General features: G+C 39.0%; 1 protein-coding gene across 7 annotated transcripts in view; it reads right to left on the bottom strand.

Moving 5' to 3' along the window:
* Positions 1 to 14581, bottom strand: part of MTA3 (metastasis associated 1 family member 3) — a 236587-nt gene that overhangs the window by 43647 nt on the left and 178359 nt on the right. For 6 of the 7 annotated variants that reach the window (XR_004300276.1, XR_004300277.1, XM_032410402.1 and 3 more), the window contains 5 exons: positions 14203 to 14277; positions 11566 to 11624; positions 6295 to 6419; positions 2438 to 2589; positions 569 to 791 (listed from right to left, as the gene is read on the bottom strand). Coding sequence is in view for 5 of the 7 variants with exons in the window: in XM_032410402.1 (XP_032266293.1) it covers positions 569 to 791; positions 2438 to 2589; positions 6295 to 6419; positions 11566 to 11624; positions 14203 to 14277 (634 nt within the window). In the remaining 2 variants the exon portion in view is untranslated. The remainder of the gene's footprint in view (positions 1 to 568; positions 792 to 2437; positions 2590 to 6294; positions 6420 to 11565; positions 11625 to 14202; positions 14278 to 14581) is intronic. The other variant, XM_032410399.1, reaches the window with a different exon arrangement.

Below are 14581 nucleotides of genomic sequence, written 5' to 3'. Positions count from 1 at the left end.
TAATTTGCTCCATCTTCCAATAACTTCCAAAATAGTGTTTGTTATGAAGCACTGTGAATTTCCATTAATATTGTACGACTGTAAAAGGAAAATGAGAGGTTTACAAAGACATGCAATTTCTAATTAATGTAAATGGGCAAATTTTATTCGAACCTAATGAAGCCATGTAAGAGCAGGCTGCATGTCTCGTCTAAGGGGCTTCACTGGGACACCGTCCTTAGGGGTTACATCGCGGCACGACCTTGCAGGTGAAAAGTGCCTTCCCGTAAGGGTTCTCGGGCAATCCCATCACAAGACCTCCCTGGACAAGGGTGCCTCCCACCGATTCTCTGCTGAGCACTATCCTCTCTGTGGAGGGACTTCCAGTGTTTCCTTTTTAGGTTGGCATGATACAAATGGCAGCAGACAAAAACAATGTTAAAAAAATAAACCAAATAAAAGGCTGTACACAAGAACTTATGTTTATTGCCAACAAAAACAAAAAAACAAACAAAAAAAGAGAGACAGGGAAGGAGAGAAAATGGTCAGAAGCACGACACATAAGGTTAAGAATTTAAAAGCATCTTACATTCTGCCCTAATGGCAGCATAATTAATAGGAACAAACGGCCGTCTTGCTGCCTGCCGCAGCCGGAGGGTATTTTTGCAGACCTGACGAGCAAATTTTGTGAAATATGTAGTGTGAAGGAAGAAAGCTTGGCGGGTCTTCACTGCAGACTTTGGGCTCCCCGTGTTTCGGACTGGCATCCCCTGCATGGCCTGGCGAGACACGTGACTCCTAACACGGGGGTCCTGCAAAATCAGACACCGACAGACACATAAAGGATAGGATGCTACTGGCATCAGGCTCAGAGAAAAGGCAATTTTTAAGTTCTTCACTGAAGCATCTATAACTTAATACCCTACCCCTAAAGGAGGAAATTTAGAAGTATGCATTTTTGGGAAGAGGGTAGGGGTGTAGAGAAGGAAACTGGGTAGGGGTGGGAGGGTGTGTGATCTTGTTTTTGTTTTTTAAGTGTTTCTTTTATTTCCAATTCATTAACACACAATGTTATATTCGTTTTAGGTGTACAATATAGTAACTCAATATTTCCATACATCATCCTGTACTCATCACAAGTGCACTCCTTCCTCTATTTTGGTTTTTAAATTGACATTGACCTTGGGCGCCTGGGTGGCTCAGTTGGTTAAGCGACTGCCTTCGGCTCAGGTCACGATCCCGGAGTCCTGGGATCGAGTCCCACATCGGGCTCCCCCTTCTCTGTGGGGAGCCTGCTTCTCCCTCTGCCTCTGCCTGCCACTCCCCCTGCTTGTGCTCACTCTCTCTCTCTCTCTGTCAAATAAATAAATAAAATCTTTTATAAATAAATAAATAAATAAATAAATAAATTGATATTGACCTTAAGAATCCAAAATCAGGGCGCCTGGGTGGCTCAGTTGGTTAAGCGACTGCCTTTGGCTCAGGTCATGATCCTGGAGTCCCAGGATCGAGTCCCGCATCGGGCTCCCTGCTCGGCAGGGAGTCTGCTTCTCCCTCTGACCCTCCCCCCTCTCATGTGCTCTCTCTCTCATTCAATAAATAAATTAAAAAAATCTTAAAAAAAAAAAAAAAGAATCCAAAATCAAGTTCACAATAGCAAAAAACTGCCAAGGGGGTTAATTAAATTATTTTATTTTTTTTAATAGTGAAGGAGTCCTGAGATCGTGTTAGGCCTTAAAGTCTCCCTCTGGTCGACATAGGTGCTTATATCTGCAATCTATGAGAATTTTACCAAAATTGTATTTCAATTGTTGTACCTCAAGATTGAGTCCATACCACCTTCTTTGTCCCTTCTATGACAGCCCAGGGGCAGAAAAATGTCCAATTCGTATTTATTACTTTATGTAGTAAGACATATTTTTGACAGTATTTAAAGGTTGCAAACTGTTTCCAAAGAGCAATTAAAACATTTAGTTTGTAAGCTCTCTACTTATGCTAACACTTCCCACACACATTGTTCTTTTGTCTGAGTAATCACACAAGAATAATATTTTGAATACCTGAAAAACTTTGATTTGTCCCTACCCTCTCTCTACGCCCACCTTAAATATTATGGTGTTATGTTTAGTTATAAAAAAACAGTTTTGCGGGGCGACTGCGTGGCTCAGTCGTTAACCGTCTGCCTTCGGCTCAGGTCATGATCCCAGGGTCCTGGGATTGAGCCCCGCATCGGACTCCCCGCCCAGTGGGAAGCCTGCTTCTCCCTCTCCCACTCCCCCCGCTTGTGTTCCCTCTCTCGCTGTCTCTCTCTCTGTCAAATAAATAAATAAAATCTTAAAAAAAAAAACAACAACAGTTTTGCTTGCTTTTAAGTTATCCTGTACTATACTTCTGTTTCCAAGGAGTATCTAGCCATTGAAATGACATTCATCAACATAAAAGATTACTGCTCATATACCTCTGTAGTTGGGCTGGGAGATAACTTCTCTTCCTCCGATTGGGTGGGCATTTTCAGGCCTCCATATTTTTTCCAATAGAGCCAACAGGTCGCACACAATCTACACTGCATATTAGGTGGGCCCCAAGAATACCACTGATGAGACTGTGTAGCTAAAGACAGAGGAAAAATATGGAAAAACAAAGAATGCTATGTAATTTGTAACATCAATACACATACCATTAAATATATTTAAAATATTCCAAAGTCATCTTTAGTTTACAGTGTTACTTTTCTTTCCCCAGTTCACCAAACATAAAAGTCTAATACATGCACGTTATTTTTCAAGATTCAGAATTCATTAAACCATTTACTTCTATATATATATCGAGTACTTGTGGCTCCTGTTAAAAGAAGCTAATAGATGGAAGTATCCTATATAATAAACTGTGCTATTACTGAGGGAGTTTCATTAATTAAAAATACCCTCTATTGTGTACATTTCTGGAAATAAGTTATCAGAAAGGTATTATTATTGTTAGATTAGTGTTTAAAGTCTAAGTCTAGGTCACCAAATCGATGGTTCAGAAACTACCTCAGAGTTTAAGGTGCTCAGAGAGGCCCCACTGATTAAGGCAGGGATCTGTCAGAAATAGATAACTGTTTTCCATTTCCTTATTTTAATAAATGAACAAAACAACCATTTTAATATTTCTCCCTTTAAAAACACAATCCCTTTCAAGACTATTTAAATCCAGGGACGCCTGGGTGGCTCAGTCATTAAGCATCTGCCTTCAGCTCAGGTCATGATCCCGGGGACCTGGGATCGAGCCCTGCATCGCGCTCCCTGCTCAGAGGGAAGCCTGCGTCTCCCTCACCCACTCCCCCTGCTTGTGCTTGCTCTCTCGCTGTGTCTCTCTGTCAAATAAATAAAATCTTAAAAAAAAAAAAAAAGACTATTTAAATCTAGATCCAGTGAGCATATGCAGCCAAGATCACAGAATGCTTAGGACCTAATAACCTGGCTGATATATCACTTAGCTAAACAGTGCAAGCCATTGTCAGATTTGTTCTGCAGTTTGAATTACTGCCATATAACATTTAAAGTATTCCCACAGTGGATCTGAAGTTTAAGACAGGAAACACTGGCACTGAAACATTAAGTTAACGAGGTACATAAAAATTATAATTCTCTACATTTGCCTTGGAATACTCTTCCCCCTGATTTGTAAGTTACCTTCGTCAGGTCAAAATATTCAAACAGTACATTAAGGTGTCAACTAACACTTCACAAGCCAATGTCAGAAAGAGAAAATATACTGACCATTATAATCAAACTGTGTCTTAGTTTATTGAGAATAATACTGTGCACCCATCATGTGTTATTTCTAGTGGACTCCTTGCAAACAGCAGCCCAAAACCTTTCCTCTTATAATTTAGAAACAATAAGTCAAATAAGTTGATTTTTTTTAAACACAAATTTTAAGAATCATAAATATTAGGCTCCTATTTTTGATTCTGAATATAAAATTTCACTCATATTTAAATGTACATCTTTACCCAAGTTAACCATGACATGGCATTTTAATATTTGTCAAGCAACATCTTTCCCCTTACATAATTAACTCAAATGCAATTAAAAAGTGACAGGGGCGCCTAGGTGGCACAGTCAGTTGAGTGTCCGACTCTTGATTTTGGCTCAGGTCATGATTCAGGGTCATGAGACTGAGCCCTGCATCAGGCTGAGGAGTCTGCTTGAGATTCTCTCTCTCCATCTCCCTCTGCCCAGCCCTTCTGTGTGCTCTCTCTCTAAAATATCTAAAATCTTTTTTTTTAAATAAAGAAAATCTTAAAAAAAGTGACAAAAAGAAAACACCAAATTCTATAAAGATAAATCTTACATGCATGTTATGAGATACATCTTATGATATTATTTAATGAGTCTAAAATAAATATAAAATAAAAATCACTCATTTGTCATGCACACATAAAAATGACAGAATAATTATTTAAAAGGATATGTGAGACTACATATGAGTGTAAAAGGGGTAAGTCAAAAATAAGACAGATTAAGCCACCACTTGTCTGCAGGATTCTTTTTATTTTCATTTAAATACAAATAAACTTCAATATCTAAGAGTTTCCAATTCAAAGACACTCATGATGCAATACACAATTATGTATATGTACATATATTTCCCTTTGTGCTTCCATGGTGCAGAAAAATGGTTAGAAATGTACCATTTCTATGAAGTCAGCAATTTGCCTGGATCATACTTTCCTTGGTTTCAGGTAAGAAAATTATATGACCGTTTTTTATTTTTATTTATTTACCTTTAGAGAGAGTGAGTGGGGGAGGGGTAGAGGGTAAGAGAGCATCTTAAGCAGACTCCACACCCAACATGGGGCTTGATCTCATGACCCTGAGATCATGACCCGAGCCGAAATCAAGTCAGATGCTTAACCGACTGAGTCACCCACGCGCCCCTATGTTACCTAGTTTTAAAAGTCTTTTCTAGGGGTGCCTGGCTTCAGTTGGTAGAGCATGCAGCTCTTGATCTTGGGGTTGTGAGTTTAAGCCCCACAATGGGTATACAGATTACTTAAAAAAATAAAAATTAAATTTAAAAAAAAAGGGCTTTTCTAACACTGAAGCTTGGTGTGAAGTAGAGCAGAGGCCGCATTGCCCCTCGTTTCTGTGCCCTTAGGGCAGTAAGCTACAGCTATCCCTCCAAAGGGCTGCTGAGAGAAAAAACTGGGCACCAAGTAAACTTTCAAAAATACTAGTTTTCCTTCCCTCTCTCACCCCGGGCCACTTTGATTGTAAGGAAACATAAATTATAATGTCATTGATATCCATGAACAGATTATGTTGTTTGAGATTTTAAATAAGTATAAAAATACCAAAAGTGTGGGGCGCCTGGCTGGCTCAGTCAGTAGAGCATGCGACTCTTCATCTCAGGGTTGTCTGAGTTAGAACCCCACGCTGGTGTAGAGATTACTTAAAAAAAATACAAAAAGTGGGGGGAAAAAAGCTAAGAGAGACAATAAAATAGCAAGAATTTTTTTTAAAAAAGTGTATCGGGGCACCTGGGTGGCTCAGCTGGTTAAATATCCGACTCTTAATTTTGGTTCAGGTCATGATCTCAGGGTGGTGAAATCGAGTCCCACATCGGGCTCTGTGCTGGGCGTGGAGTCTGCTTAAGATTCCCCCCCCTCCCCGTGCGCATGTGTGCTCGCTTTCTCTCTCTCAAATAAATAAATAAAATATATATTTTTTAAAAGTCTATCAATTACTTCATCTCACCAAACCAATCTAACATCCAGGTCAAATAAGCTGTAATACTGCCCATGTCTGCTAGGATTTTGACATGAACAGATACTGATAAATATACCAGGGCCCTGAAAGCAAAGGCAAACATAGAACAGCATCTCCCAAACCAGTGCGCTCTGACAGAACCAGGTCTGAGGATTATAAATAGCACCTCATCCATACACAGGTCTTCCTGACAGAACTTTTTGGAGCCTCTGTCAAAGTATACTAAGAAACTCCAAAATAGGATTTGGTATATTCCGTGGAACCATGGTTTGCACAAAGCTAGCAACAACTCTGAACGCAGCTTAGCAAACACTGCAGTGGGATACTCAACAGAGGACCCTGCAGAAGCAAAGCAGGGGAAACCCAGGACCAAAATTCAGTGTCCAGGCCGAAGGGAAGGGTGGGCATCTACTCACATCGTCCTGCTCTCTGAGAGGTGCGCCTCAGGTACCTCGAGAGGGCTGCTCAACACCTTCCACCCCGCAGTGGGAGCACAGGGCCACGCACCGCATCCCAGGCCCCGAAGGAGAGGAGAAAGCCGCCTTACCATACAACTTACCATAGCAGCTCTCACAGGCTCGCCCTACGAGGGGATTCTGTGGCTGGAATGTGGTCCCCACGGCTCCATTCACAGCACCAGGTTTGCCATTGCTGGCAGATATTTGGTTGGGATTTGGTTTGCTGCTTTCAATGAAATATAAAGTGAGGTGATAAAAATGACCTGTATAACAAGGCAAAAGTCTATCTCTCTGTTGCTTTATCTTAACTACATATAAACATCTGAATGTTTGGTAAAGAAGAAATAAGCTGGTAAACGTAAGGGATTAAAATGAACTCAAACCATTCATCTGTACAAAACAAGGGTATGTAAAAACCAATCTCTTATGCCTGATACGCACAAAGTAAAGATAGCCATTATTAGCTCTCCTCCACCCGAACCCAATTTCCTTAGAACACCCTCTGCGGCTTTTTGAAAGACACAAGCTCCTAAGCTCTATTACTTACCATGAATTCTCCTGAGAATAAAAAATACTTTGGGGGGATCAAACAATTAAGTTAAAGCGGCGTGCTGTGTTTGGGAGAGCCACCGCGCCACTCCTGCCGCTGGTGTGGGAGCTGCTGACAGGGCGCGGGCTCCTGAGGGAACGGCACAAAAGCCACGCGCTCAACAAAGACCCTGTGGATGTCAACAGAGCGTATCTCTAGAATCTAAGTTGGCATTTCAGGGGATTTAACCGTTTATGATAATGATTTCTATGACGTCTGAATTTTTATGAGAAAGATTACACAGCACTTGACATTAGAAAAGCCAACCAATGTATTTTGAGGTTTTTAAGAAAAAATTTTTAGGAGGATGAGAAGGAGACATCTATCAAGTGTTTATATGCAAATTTCCCAGAGGCCATAATTCCTTAGAGACAGGTAGCCTAGATTACCTTGGTACTTACTTGGTGCAAACATGGCTAACTTTTCCCCACGTGGGGTAAGCTAACTCCCCTGCTTATAAAGCCATGCCCTAGAATACTACACAGGTGCACATGACATGTTCTCAAATAAACTCAGAATTTATTAAACATATATTTATCAGTGCCTGACCTCAAGGAGCTTTCATTCTAGAGGAGCTTTCACGTCTATTTGCTAGACGGAAAACAAGCAAAATAAACTAGTCAACCATCTGTTAGCAATGAATGCTGAATGACTGAATGCAGACTAGAACTCCCCACGGCTACTGAGGTAATGAGAGTTCACAACTATCAAGACACGTGGAGTTTCAACACAGAGTCGGCTCAGGAGTTTCCTCTTTGCTGTTTCCTGTTTCTTCAATTCCATTTACCAGTGAAAGCCTAATGTGTAAACTTGGCCTGACGGCAAATTAAGATTTCTTTCTGGCATTGTTACTGTAACTCTTAGGTGACACCTCACCACCACCCCCAGAAGAAATCATTTAACCTCTGTATGCAGTGAGGTCCCCACTTTGTAATAGGGCTATTATTTACACTTCTAACCTGTGCCAGCAATGTATCTTGAAGACAAATCATTTTTTAAAACACATTTTACACAAGACAGAATGTGTTTATTTTCTTATAGTTTGCAGATGAAAATGTACATGATTAAAAGTGGTGACTTATAATGACTAAGATTTCCAAAGGTATGTAATAAATACTTCTGATTTTTAAGAATCTACTAGATATAGATAGGAAGGATGGCCCCCTTAAATCAAGTGACTGACTGAATCTCAGAAGGCTTCCCTCAAAATATGAAAATTTCTGACATTTAACCCAGGGCTAAATATATGTGTTGAAAAAGAGCTAATACAAATTTACAGGTGAGCTGCCTGAAAAAAGAAAGAGAGCAAACACAACCTTAGTTGTTCAATTGAATTTTGCATGTTATTTGACTAAATAAACCACTGATCATAATTATAATAATCATAAAAGGAAAACAAGTGTGCAAAGACTCAATGAATGCAGACATGTGAATCACTTAAAATCCGTTTTGCAAATCTAAGTACCTACAGATTAATTCTCAGGTGACAAATGATTTCAATGTGACCATTTGAATAAACTTTAAGACAAACATACAAAAAAAATTTTTTAAAGCTGCATTATATGAAACTGTCCTTTTAGCTAATGCCCAAACCTCTTCTCCCTCATCTGTATTCCAGATTCTACCCCTACTGCCCTCTTCTCGAGAATTTTGTACATTTGATTCTCTTTCCTGGACCCTCTTCATTATCATGTAAACATATTTCTCCTACTTAAAAAACTCTATTATTCTTTTCCAACCTACCCCCTCAAAGTGAAGAACTCCTTCGACTGACCTTTCCAGCCACTTCTGTTGAGAGCTGCCCATTTTGACTTTCTGCAGTTCCTTGGCTTACATGCAGTCCTCGACCACTACATTAAAGATGACCAATGAATGACCTAATGCCATGTTGCTAAATTCTCAGGCTATTTTTCATCAACATCTGACATAATTAATTAATCTCTTCCGCTCCTTGAAACACACTCCTCTCTCAGCTTTTGTGATAATGCACTCACCTTGCTATCCTACTTTTTCTGATACATAAATCCTGGATTTCCTCAACGTTGGCCCAAGACCCTTTTTTTCTTATTGCTCCTCCTAAGAAAGCTCATCCATGGTTTCAAACACAATATTATATGCTGATGAAGCTCAAATTTGTATCTCTAGAGCAAAACTTTCCCCTGAACTTAAGATCAATACATCCGACATCAGATTCAACACCTCTTTTTGGATAGAGCAAATTCAAAATGACCTAGCCTCCTTCTCTGCCAGTTTCTTAGCTTGGTGAAGGGCACAACAATCCACCTAGCTGTGCTGGCCAGAAATCTGGGACTCTAGCTTGACATCTCCCCTCTACCCTCCATACACGTTAATCACCTCCACATGGTGTCCCATTTCCAGGGCCACAACTCCAGGTCAAGCTACCATCACCTTTCTTCTCCAAGAACTTCATAATTGGGTCTCCTTACATCCACTATTACTCCTCTTCCCCAAACCATTTTCTAAAATAGAGCCAGTGAGGGCGCCTGGGTGGCTCAGTTGGTTAAGCAACTGCCTTCGGCTCAGGTCATGATCCTGGAGTCCCTGGATCGAGTCCCGCATCGGGCTCCCTGCTCAGCAAGGAGCCTGCTTCTCCCTCTGACCCTCTCCCCTCTCATGTGCTCTCTCTCTCTCATTCTCTCTGTCTCAAATAAATAAATAAAATCTTTAAAAAATAATAATAAAAAATAAATAAATAAATAAAATAAAATAAAATAGAGCCAGTGATCTTAAAGCACCAATTTGATCATGACACTTCCTTGTTTAAAATCCATTCCCACTGTTCATCAGATGGGTACACTCCTGGCCCTTGCCTACCACACCAGCCTCCCGCAGCTCACCGCTCTCCTGACACCAGCTACACTGCCTTTGTCTCAGCTCCTTAACTACTGTTCTGCCCCTTCCGATCTCAGGATCCCCTTGGCCTGGAAAGCCTCCATCACCTGGTTAATTCCTCTTCCTCCTCCAGAGTTCACTCAGACTCACTTCCACAAGAATCTTTCCTGACAGCATCAACTGAGTCTGGTTTTCCTGTACAAATTCTCATAAAAACTATTCTGTTCTTCCCCATCATAGTACTTGTCACACTGGGTGACTGTTTCGCATCTGTCTCCCCCACGCTAGAATGTATCTGTCTTCTTAACCTTACTACCTCTAGTACTGAACAGAGTGCTCTGCATATAGGAGACTGCTGGACTCAAACGAATGACAGCATAAAATAATTCTTAATCTATTATTTGTTTCAAAATACTTGATTTCAGAGTTAATTGTGAAATTCTTCAAAGGACTCAGATTCTTATCCAACTCAAGATAACTTCATACCTTCCATTTATGTAGAAGATTTATGTAACTTTTACATCATTCACTTAGATCAGGTTGGCATCGTAAATATTTTCAGCTCTGTGGATATTACAATTTCTGTCACAACCTCTGAATGCTGCCATCGAAGCATGAAAGCACACATAAATAATACATAAATGAATGAGAATGGCTGTGTTCCAATGACACTTTATTTACAAAAATAGGCAGCAGGTCAGATTTGGCCTGCAGACTACAGCTTGCTGGTCTTTGACTTAGATCAAGACTCCAATGAAGTCAATGCAAAACATAACAGAAACAATTCTCTGGGTTACTAGGTGAAAACTGGTTAGATGTACTTTCCCTTGGATGTGACAGCACTACAACGGCCAAGAAAGCTGCTGTGCTTGCTTCTAAAAACCTGACTTATGAATCGCCACACTGTTTTCTTTGGGGAGTTGCTCTTCTATAAATTACTCAAATAAAATATAAAATGTTCTAAAATACTGGAAACCACTGCAGGAGGGACATTACAGCTCTGAATAAAAATTATGAATCCTGTAAATTACATGTTATCTGCCTTGAGATAAAAAAAAATTATTTAAAAATATCACAATTCATTATCCACAAGGCCTCCTATATATAAATGTATTACTCTATCAAAATTCAGTGAACAAAAGCCTAGGTATAAAACAACTGTACTGAGTGAGAAAAATCCTGAAGCAGCACACAGAACTTTGTAGCCATTTCATTTTAACCCCCACAGAACCTAGTATAGCACTATACACACGGTACTCAATAAACTAAGTTTTCTGGAACAAATGAACGATCTCAAAAGGCCTCAAAAAAGATTATAATTCATTTAAAATGTAGCAAATGAAAAGCAAACTGGCATTCATTTTGATACGACGATTTCTAAGCCCCCCCCAAATAATGATGATAGAATACCAGACATGTGAAACAACTGATACCTATTCATTATTTATCCAACATTTACAAAGTATGGTTCTTCTTACTCTCTTTAACCATTCTGCCAAGCAAACAATGTAAAATCTGCAACCAAATAAACAACCTCAAAAGGGCAACGTGCACCACACCTCCCAAATCCATTCCATAACACAGAAGTTTCAAAAGCTGCTAGCTTTCTAAAACACATTTGCTTCAAATAATAGAGTCTCAGAGGTTAGTTCTCTGATGCTTTCCCTGCAGCTTTGATAGAAGGATACCACATGGCATTTTTCCTCTCATCCTTTTGTCTGTCTACTTGGGGTTTCTCCCACCAGCCATTTTTCTTTCTAAAAAAAAAATCACTGTAGTGGTATAATGGAAGCAAGTCTCGTGCTTTGTAGTGTCAGAAAATAAGATACACAACGAAATTCAAATCTGGCTGAAACTGACCAAAATGACATATTTTGTTTTCATAGAATTCATACTATGACAAATATTTTAAAAGATTTCTGTTACTTACTAAGTTGGGATATACACTTGTTTCAGTTTACTCTCGGCTTCTGCTGCTTTTAGACGTTTCTAATTCAAAAGATAGATAAAATAGTTTACATACAATGCTTAATAATTATTACCACTTCACTGTCTTAAAAAATTCATAAGAAAATGAAATATTAAAACATCATTCAAAAATTGCCATTTTAAACAAAGGCCTTTCTTTCATGTACATATTCTCAAACTGTGTTCATTTGTAAGACAATTCACTAGATTCTGAGGTACAGAACTGCAAATATTAATACCATTTTAGACCTAGATTTTAAAAAGAAAGCAGTGAATAAGTCCATTTTCTACTGCTCCACCAGTGAATAAACAGGACTTAGAAATAACCATTTTTATAATGCAATATATGTTAAGAAAGAAAAAAAGAAGAAGAAGAATGTAGCAGGAGGGGAAGAATGAAGGGGGGGAAATCGGAGGGGGAGAAGAACCATGAGAGACAATGGACTCTGAAAAACAAACTGAGGGTTCTAGAGGGGAGGGGGTTGGGAGGATGGGTTAGCCCGGTGATGGGTATTGAGGAGGGCACGTTCTGCATGGAGCACTGGGTGTTATGCACAAACAATGAATCATGGAACACTATATCTAAAACTAATGATGTAATGTATGGGGATTAACATAACAATAAAAAATTAAAAAAAAAAAAAGAAATAACCATTTTTATTTTGCAAATTTGGTTTCTACTTTCTTTTTTGCCCTTCTGGAACACACACACACACACACACACACACACACACACACACTCTTTGCTTTAAAAAATATTTTTATCAGAAATGATGAGTTTCCAAGGTCCATGAGAAAGAAAGAGATAACTCCCCTAAGTACAATTAAATAAGTATTTACCCTCAAGTGTTAAGAGATATGCAATAAACTTTAAAGCCTAGCTGAACTCACATCAGATTTCAGGACCCAATTAGGAGCCAAATGTAGGAAAAGGAATGGGGAAAAGATTACCTAATCATATCCAGAAACTGATCAACACAGTAAATGAATACAAACAAGGAAGTAAAACAATATATGGTAGATACCCGAAAAGAAGACAAACCAGAATATAAGGCAGTCACCCACATTCTCAATGAGGAGAAAACAAAACATTTAAGAGGACAACTTAAAACTTTTAGAGGGGTGCCTAGGTGGCTCAGTCGGTTAAGCATCTGCGTTTGGCTCGGGTCATGATCCTGGGGTCCTGGGATCGAGTCCCACATTGGGCTCCTTGCTCAGTGGGAGCCTACTGCTCCCTCTCCCTCTGCTCGTGCATGTGGCTCTTGCTCTCACTTGCTCACTCTCTCACTCAAATAAAGAAAATCTTTAAAGAAAAAAATAAAACTTTTAGAGACAGAGTTGAAATATTTGGAAATAATTTTATCCAAAAACTACTTTTCGACCACCCATGATGCCATTATTTCCACCATCTTTAGGGACTTTTTTGGCCTTGAAAAACACAAGTTTCCAGAGTACATGGTCTTCACTTCTATGTTGTTTGAAATAGCACTTTTGAATTCTACATGATGTTGACACTAGAAACTTTTCAATAAGCCATGGGTATGTGTTCACTATTCATGATCTCGACAACTCACTATGGTCATTTTAAAACTGATCCTTGGAGCGCCTGGGTGTCTCAGTTGGTTCAGTGCCCGACTCTTGGTTTCGGCTGAGGTTGTGATCTCAGGGTCGTGAGATCGAGCCCCAAGTCGGGCTCTGTGCGGGGCGAGGAGCCTGCTTAGGATACTCTCTCTCCCTCTGCCGCCCAACCCCCCCCCCAACTTTCTCTCTCAAATAAATAAATAAATCTTTAAAAAAAATAGAAGTGACCCTTAAAATGTATTTTTATGGCACCCAACACTTGCCACTGTATGATCACATAACTTAGGGAAACTCATGTCTGTGTTAAATATATTTGCTCCTTTCTTTACCAGCTCTAAACTGTGACTAGAAGAATATAAAAACAAGTATTGACTGAAGTCACTAAGGAAAAAGTACCTTTCCCCAAAAGTAATAGTACTCAAATTAAGTAAGTGAGAGAATTATCTCAAGCTGGAACATTTAGGGAGGACTCAAAATTAAAGGATTCCCTGCTTTTAGATATATCTGTGGAGAAAAATTTATGTACAGTACCAAAACATCAAATTAGTAATACTAACTACTGCAGTTAAGGTCAAAGACTTAGAGGATATATATATGACACAAATGTCATTTAAGGAGGTTTCAGAAGATCTTTCAAAATATCTCAAACTGTATGGTTGATGGCATTGGCCTAAATTTCTAATAATCCATAAAAATAACTTGGTTCACATCTTAGGTCATTCCACTTGACTACACTCACAAAGAGATGAAGCACCGAGCACCTGCAAGGAAAATAATACCTCTCTAGTGGTATCTTTCCCTGTCGTCTTTCCAAAATATTTATCATAATGACTTCTGAAGTAAAGAAAATATTAGGACTAAAATCTTAATATCTTAAGGACATGAAATCATATAGTTTAAAATAGTACAGAAAAGATAAAGCAAATTTAAAATTAAGTATATTGCTAAGAAATATTAAGATATGAACACAAAGCTCACTTTAATGCAATTGTATTGGTTGCAATATGAAGAAAATTACCTGCTGCACGTATCTGTCAGTAGTTTTCCACATGTAATAATATTCAATGATGCTAGTCAATGATTTCCAAGGGAGCTGAAAAAATATTTAATATGATAATGGAAAACAAGCTACTGTAGAAACTGCTTTCTTTTTAAAATCACTTTTTAAAAATAATGAGGCAAATATCCACATGGAAGATTCATTCTAGGAGAAGTGTTTGAGAAAACTAAAATTAATTCTTAGCAAAGGGTACCCCAAACAAGTTATATTCAGTCAGAGACTCTAATACAACACATTGCATTTCTCACCTCCCATTTTATTAAAGATTATAAACATTATGACTGATAATATTTCATGACCTATTCAGGAAAGTTATTCCTGGGCTGCAGGTGGGATT

The sequence above is a fragment of the Phoca vitulina genome, unplaced genomic scaffold (genome assembly GCF_004348235.1).
Source record: "Phoca vitulina isolate PV1807 unplaced genomic scaffold, GSC_HSeal_1.0 scaffold12, whole genome shotgun sequence".
Classification (NCBI taxonomy): Eukaryota; Metazoa; Chordata; class Mammalia; order Carnivora; family Phocidae; genus Phoca; species Phoca vitulina.
Note: the sequence above shows the minus strand (reverse complement) of the source record. Positions and strands in the feature narration are given on the sequence as shown.